Source organism: Mustela lutreola, chromosome 2, assembly GCF_030435805.1.
Source record: "Mustela lutreola isolate mMusLut2 chromosome 2, mMusLut2.pri, whole genome shotgun sequence".
In the NCBI taxonomy this organism is placed as follows: Eukaryota; Metazoa; Chordata; class Mammalia; order Carnivora; family Mustelidae; genus Mustela; species Mustela lutreola.
The window spans coordinates 184,569,060-184,576,951 of NC_081291.1; the positions used below are offsets into that span (position 1 = coordinate 184,569,060).

At 37.7% G+C, this 7,892-nt stretch overlaps 1 protein-coding gene across 1 annotated transcript; it reads left to right on the top strand.

The window, feature by feature from the left end:
- Positions 1-63: 63 nt before the first annotated feature.
- On the top strand, positions 64-6,919 carry CGGBP1 (CGG triplet repeat binding protein 1). The gene is made up of 3 exons (XM_059164433.1): positions 64-263; positions 865-1,068; positions 3,255-6,919. Exon 3 carries the CDS (start codon positions 3,274-3,276, stop codon positions 3,775-3,777), a length of 504 nt encoding a protein of 167 aa, XP_059020416.1. The 5' UTR covers positions 64-263; positions 865-1,068; positions 3,255-3,273; the 3' UTR covers positions 3,778-6,919.
- The last annotated feature ends 973 nt before the right edge of the window (positions 6,920-7,892 follow it).

The following is a 7,892-nucleotide window of genomic DNA, read 5'->3' on the forward strand; positions in this document are numbered from 1 at the left end:
TAGACTCGCGGTCTGTTGGTCAATGCTGCTCGGCGGTTGCTGGGGACCGCCTACGAGCTTTGCCGTAGGCGGCGCAAGAGGACGGGGCGCGGCGGGGGACACGGCGGCCGCCGCGGGGCTCGATCGGGCAACGGCGACGACGGCGGCGGCGGCGGCGACGGGTCTTCCTCCTCCCTCACCCCCTTGCTCCTTTTTTTCTTCCTCCTCCTTTCCTTTTCGGCCGGGTCTCGTCCACTTCCCCTAACGGCGGCCCCGATCCTACGGTACCGAGGAGCTAGGGAGGCCGAGGGTGGGCCCGGCCGTTAGTGCGGGCTTTGGGCCCGGGGCCTTCCGTCCTGAAGCGGGAGCCGGGGGCGGGGCCGGGGCGCCGTTGTCGGCGGGAGGAAGAGGGAGGAGACGGGAAGCCTGACAGCAGACGCCTCCGCCAGGCGCCTGCCGCCGCCTCCCCTGAGACTGCCGCCAACTCTGCTGTCGAGTTCTCAGGCCCACGGCCGGCAGCTGGGTCTCGGCCCTGCCCAGCTAGCGGGGCAGGGGTTGTGGGGCGCCAGCGTGCTGAGCTGGGCGCGGGAGGAGGGAGTCTAGACGCCGGGAACGTCCCGCGCCCCGCCTTTCCCTCCCCCTCCCGAACCCTGGGGCCTGGGGCGCGCGAGAGGTGCAAAGCGGGGCGGACAACTGAGAAAGGACTGGGTTGAGTGTTGAGGTAAACGTCGGAACCCGGATTTGTTGTGTGGAGTTAACCTAAAGGGAGCGGTTTTAAAGACACCTCCGTGGTGGCTGTGTCGTTCTTACTCGTCTTTTTATCTACCCTTCGTTCCCTCCCCCTCCCCCATTTTTTTCTTTCCATTTGTTTTTCATGTTTTACAGTAAAGGCATGACTTCCCGGCACCGCAGGGAAAATAGGGTGCAAGCCCAGAAACTATTTCCCCATCACCACTTGTTGAAAAACTGATTTGAAGGCATCTCCGGGTGTGAACAAACGAAAGTGCCAGGATTTCAAGCGTCTTTGGGTTTGCGCTGGAGACCCTTCACTACTGAGTATCAAGACGAAGAAAACTGGAAACTGATCGGGTAAACACTTAAAACTTGAAAACTTCCGAGGTGTATTTCGATCTAGTAAATAATTTGCTGCTTCGTTTTTGGTGACTAATTCCTGCTCTTAACTTTTTAACTTCCTCGTTTAAAATATTTTGACATTCTGTTGAAAACACTTTTGTTACTCCTGTCTCCGTAAAGTTGAGCATCCTCTACTGGGTGGATATTCGCCTCTGCAGTAACACAGATTTTTGGAAGTTGCAGGACCTTGGAATGTATAGGCCTTTCACATTAGCACAAATGATTGAGCATTTTATGCTTCAGAGAATAATGAACATGTTTATTGTTTTAAAGTTTGAAATCTAAATATTTAAAGAGAGACGACTTTCACATCGAAAGATTTAGGTATTCCTGGGCACAGATATTTAATGTTTCTCGTAACTAGCTTAGAACAAAATAATCATAATTTTGACTGATTCTGCTATAGGAGTAAAAAATTCGTACCATTGAGTGAAAGTACAAGCATGTGTAGTGTTAATTCGTTGCTGACAATTTGGGGGGCAGGAATCATACCTGTCTTGTCTGCTATTGAAAACCTATAGCCTGGGCGCCTGGGTGGCTCAGTGGGTTAAGCCGCTGCCTTCGCTCAGGTCATGCTCTCAGGGTCCTGGGATCGAGTCCCGCATTGGGCTTTCTGCTTGGCAGGGAGCCTGCTTCCTCCTCTCTCTCTCTCTGCCTGCCTCTCTGCCTACTTGTGATCTCTCTCTCTGTCAAATAAATAAATAAAATGTTCAAAAAAAAGGAAAACCTATAGCCTAATACAGTATTTGGCACATGAGAGTCAAGCACTGAACAATTTGTTAATGAAAAGAAAATACAATTGAAATGTATTTAAACTTTATCATACTTTGCAGAATTTCTGTGAAACATTAAGTCTGTCTCTGAGGTTACGTCCACAGGTGTCTTAACACCTTGGCAATTTAGAGTTCTTTTGAGAGAGATTTCCTATAACCCAATTATGAATTCTCTAGTTTGGGTTGAAAGAATACTCCATTATTGCTGATTACACTTTTAAAGCATTGTTGTTGAGAATGTACTTGGGAATTTTTCTCTAACATATTTATAGAGAACAGCATTCCATCTTGAATTGTATCAAATTCATTTTAATTTCATATACAGAGGTTAATGTGAGAGCTTAGCCCAAAGGCACAGCTCCAGAGAACAAATGGTTGTCACTGACAACATTTGTTGAGTATCTCAAGTTTTCAATGTTCATAATGTAAGGTCATGATTTTGGCAAAGATCATAGAAATTTGTTATTAGGGTAAATTAAGAAATTATTAAGCTGCTTCTGAGTTAAATACTTGGAAAAATAGTAAACATAATCATTTACTTTTTCCATCAACAAATTGTGATTGAGCGCCTATCATATATACTAGGCACTGTGTTAACTTCTTAGATTTGTTGTAATTTACTAGTTAATAAAATGAAATAAATAATTAACAAATGTATTAGCCTTTGATGAAAAAAAGGGAAAAGTTAGAAAAAGTACTTTGCATGTTGATTATCATGCTTGGGAAAACTCAGTGAAGGCATATATACATAAAAAAATGACTGACTTTGAACTCTATACCTTGGCTTTAACATTTAATGTGATTGTTGCTGCTTTTTAATTGCAGTTGGTCTGTGTTCTTTTTCAGTTTTTGCCTTTTTTCTTCTCAGAACAAATCTTCATATAGAATTAGGCCAGTTTAGTGGCCCACCTGTTTGAACTAACTTTGTACCCAGTTGCCTATAATTGTGTTCCTAAAATCAGTTGCCCTAGAACTGTGAAGGTAAAATCTTTTAAATTTCAATACACATGTAAATTGAAGAGAATAATATAATACCCTAAATATTGACATCAGGTTAGGTTTTCCTAAAAGAGAGTGACATTGGAGTTAGTTGGAATTCATTTTTCATAGTTCTAATTTATTTGAATTTCATCAAATTCAAGGAATGGACCTAGTTGTTACTAGTAACTAGTTACTGGTACTAATAACGAGTACCTTACATATTTCAAGTTAGTTAAGACTTAATGGACAAAATTTGAATTAAGTTTTCTGATGTCTTTAAATCTTGAAATGTTTATACCTGTTTGGTTTGTTTTTTTTTTTTTTTTTAATTACTTCCCAAATGAACTATTGTTCTAACACTTACTTTTGTTTCTCTTGTCTTGAAAGAACCTTATTCAGAGTCAGAATGGAAAGATTTGTAGTGACAGCACCACCTGCCCGAAACCGTTCTAAGACTGCTTTGTATGTGACTCCCCTGGATCGAGTCACTGAGTTTGGAGGTGAGCTGCACGAAGATGGAGGAAAACTCTTCTGCACTTCTTGCAATGTGGTTCTGAATCATGTTCGCAAGTCTGCCATTAGTGACCACCTTAAGTCAAAGACTCACACCAAGAGGAAGGCAGAATTTGAAGAGCAGAATGTAAGAAAGAAGCAGAGGCCCCTAACTGCATCCCTTCAGTGCAACAGTACTGCGCAAACAGAGAAAGTCAGTGTTATCCAGGACTTTGTGAAAATGTGCCTGGAAGCCAACATCCCACTTGAGAAGGCTGATCACCCAGCAGTCCGTGCTTTCCTGTCTCGCCACGTAAAGAATGGAGGCTCCATACCTAAGTCAGACCAGCTGAGGAGAGCATATCTGCCTGATGGATATGAGAATGAGAATCAACTCCTCAACTCACAAGATTGTTGACAAGGAGGTTACCACCATTGTGATCAAGATAAATGTGGAGTATTAAAGTTATGTGTTGATTGTGTGGTTCATTTTTATATTTATTTCATTTAAAATCATGTGATGCAGAATAGTTTTGCAATGTGTATATAGTTGCAGGCAAAAAAAAAGAAAAAAAAAACAAAAAACAAAAAAAAAAAAAAGAAAAAAAAACCTCACTGCAAAACTTGTTAATTTTAGTCACCAATGGTGTAAAGCAAAACTTAGGGTTTAGAGTGTGCTAGGATACCTGAAACCTGATGGTTATCTTTAAAATTGATGGTTTTTCTCCTGAAATGTTTGTGCATGGAAGAACTGCCCTGCTTTTTTACCCTGTTGCCATATATGATTATTCCTTGTGAGATTACTTAATTACTTGGATTGAACACTAGCCTAGGAAATTGAAGCTGCTGCCAGGCAACACCACTCACAGTAACTTAAAGGAATTATTTCTGATTAGAGGATCCTCTTCAAAAAGGAAGGGATGGTGGGAAACTGTTCTTATATCTTCAGATCCCTTGAAGAAATGACTGTCTTTATTTCAAACTATGCGTGTATATGATGTAGTTACCTATCTATCCTTCAGTTCCTCACTGTCTTTTTTCACCTTTTTTAAGGGTTATTGTATTTAGTAGCAGCTTCAAGTGACCAAAAGACTAAAATCTTTCTTGCAGTGTCGGTGCCAAAAGCCCTGGGGAATTTTGCAGTGACTTGATTTTAGTCTCTTACTATAAACAAATTTTGAACCATAACTTTTTTCAAGCATCCTCTTGAATTTGCAAGCTTTTTTTTTTTTTAATGTCTTGGTGTTAAAAGATTTCAAGATTGGCATTTTAATTTAAACAGACATTTTATGATTAAGTTTCCTGTTTTTACAGAAAACTAGTAATTATTTTTTGGCTGACATCAGATAATAAGGAAATTACTTTCTATACATTAATTTTTTCATATGATTTATAAGGCTTTAGATAAATAGACTAGAAATAAGTTTACTTATTTTCACTTTTATGTGCTTTGCCTCTGGTGGTACAAGGTTTTTAAACATGGATGGTAAACAATTGTCCAGAAAGACTGGCAAGATTTTTGTAGTGGAGATCTGGCAGTATCCTGCATAACTGTTTGGGTGAGGAAATAATCAGTTCTGTTAAAGGTCAACCATGTTCAGGAAATGATCTCTGTGTGAACCTCACTGTCCTGTAAGGTCATCAAAGTAGCTTAGCCCAGTTATGTACTCTCCCATTGGAGACCCAAATTCTATTTTTAAAAACTAAACAGCTGAAGACTTGGACTAGAGCTTTAAAAAAGAATCTTAAATTCCTTGAAAACATTCAAGTTTAAAATACTTATAAAATATATTTCTATTACAAAGCAGTGACATGAATGCCCTATGTGACTTGGAATTTTCTTTGAGGTCATTTTACCACAAATCTTCATTTAAAAAAAAGCCAAAGTGAGTAAAAAGGTTATATTTTTTAGAAACAGCTTCCCATGTCTGTTTCTTTTACAGACTTTTAAGTTCCTAGTTCAGGTTGTTAAAATGCCCATCTGATTTTTAGATTTTTATGTGGGTTTTGTTTTTATTTTAAAATAAGCCTGCCACCAAAAAAAAAAAAAAAAAATTGCTTGTCAAAATTCGAACTACGAGTTTTTCCTCATGTTTAGTTATGTAAAGTAGCACAATAAATGCCTGGAGTAGTGCTGTCATTGCTAAAGCACATATATGAGACCAGCAGCAAAACATAACCAAAATGTACTGTGCTTTTACTTTCCCTAGTAAAGAATTTGCAGGCAACCATGTTTAATTTGAATTATCTAAGATGGTAGAAGATGTAAGAAGCTAGGAAAATAATTGAGTTTTATAGCATTTTTCAGAATACAAAAATAAGGTTAGATATACAATCATTCTAATTTTTCAAAATCCCATTGATTCAGACTGTTCCCTATTTCAATATTAATTTGCACTAACAACAAACACCCAGTGGCAGACCAGTTTTGAGTAGTCCTAACCAGTAAACTGGATGACGTTGCACAAGAAAAGCCAATAATTCATATTTGAGTTTCTAGTAGTTATTACTGATTTGATGATCATTTAGGTCCCATATGTCTTAATGTATTTCTCCAGGCTCCTAACTATTCCCACATACACTTTATCTAGGGGCATAATCCAACCTCCTGTTAGGATTATATCATGTCCTTAGAAGCATTTCCATCCTGTTGTGGAGGTTTAATATGTTTGTTTACTGATTATGAAACTTTTTGTTCCCTGAAACTGGTTAACTTTGTCTCATAGTTAAATAGACAAGGCAGAATGATTGTTTTAGCCTGCTCAAACTGGTACAAATCCGTGAAACCATGGCTGGCATATGTTGGATAACAAATGAAAATGTCTAAGGCGTATGCTGCTGTGGAGTTGTAGTGGACATGTGTACAGAAACTTTCAATCTTAACTATATAGTGTTAGTGTGATGCTATACTATTGGAAAAATAGCAATTTTTTCTATTTTATAAGTTGTATGCATAAACATAAGGTTTGTAATGTTTCATTTATAAACTGCCTTCAACATATGCTTACCTGTTAATAGTGTTTTCTTGAAGTATGGTAGTATGTCTTCCAGAATTTCACTATATGCTTACAGTAAATAGTTAACTAGCTTGTTGAAATGTTAAATTCCTTGTTTTGTTTTGTTTTGTTTTGTTTTGTTTAATAATGTGGGGCATATAGCAAGCCTGAAGGACATTGTAATCATTTCTTACAGGGTGAAAATTTAGAAAGATTGTGTATGAGAACCTAAATAGTTATTTTATTCATTATCATCTTTAAGACTTTTTTTTTTTTTTTTAAACAAATGCTACTTCCAGTTAATGCATTTGGCCCTACTGAATTTTGGGGGACCAGAAAACTTTAAAGAAAAAGCTCTGCATCTTACAATTGTAACCAATGAGTATCGGCTTGGGATTGTTGTGAAGTATTCATTGCTTAAAAACTATTGTAACAGTTGGCAAGATCTCCAAGCAGAAAGTTCCATGTTAAAACTTTTGCCTGAAAGAATTTGTATGTGAATGTTAATGGAAAACACATTTAAACAAAATAAAATTTAAAGTGGCCCAAAACGAAAGCCACAAACATTTCGTCATTTGGTGCTTAGTCTTTGTGAGGGCTCTCTGTGGTTTGACTTGCCCCAACTGCCTTTAAATGAGTACCGATCACCTTAAAACATATTCATTAAATAGAAGATCCATCCTCTAATTTCATTGAAAATCTTAAATTGCTTTAGTTTCTGGTCAGCACTGATTAACTTGTGAATAGCGAAGTAGCTGCCCTAAACCATTTATCTCAATCCATACTATCCTAGACTTGGAAGGTAAATAGAACTCTTACCTAGTGGTATTCTACTTGTATCCAGAACACTGTATTGATTAAAATTTACTATGTTTATTTTTGTATTCCCATGCTTACCTTTTTTTTTTTTTTTTTGCTCACGCATGTATCCTTAGTATAAATGTGTCACTTTTAAAGTTTTGTCTCTGTGACTTTCAGAAATAAATTTCAAAAAAATTGTTCAAAGTTTTTGAAAGTACATTTTGTGAGTCAGTAACATTTGTATTTTTTAAATTACATAATCTCTGCACCCAACGTGGGGCTCAAACTCATGACCCCAAGATCAGGAGTCCCATGCTTTACCAACTGAGCCAGCCAAACGTCCTGTATTTTATTTTTTAAAGTAACATATATTTCATAGTTCCAAAATACCAATATTGAATTTCACTATTTGAGTTTCATTTTTCAACTATATATATCACGATAGGATTCTTAGACCTTATGGACAATGTAAAAGCATATATTTTGTCAAATCAGATACACATTATGGCTACAAATAGCTCTTTTTCCTTAAAAACCACATAGGTGATATAGTTAAATTGACCTAATAAATGCTTTTAATTGGAAACATTTTAATTTTCTACTTCTAGAAATATTTATGAAAGACCAGGGCCTAATTTGTACTTCATATGTTTTATTGGGTTTTTCAAAGATTTGCTATATACTTATTCACTACTGGGGGTGAAAAAAATGCAAAGAAGTTGAAAATTGTCTTGCC

Bases quoted from the DNA above. Each gene is read 5' to 3' on its own strand.
- CGGBP1 (XM_059164433.1), top strand. From the start codon at position 3,274: ATGGAAAGATTTGTAGTGACAGCACCACCTGCCCGAAACCGTTCTAAG.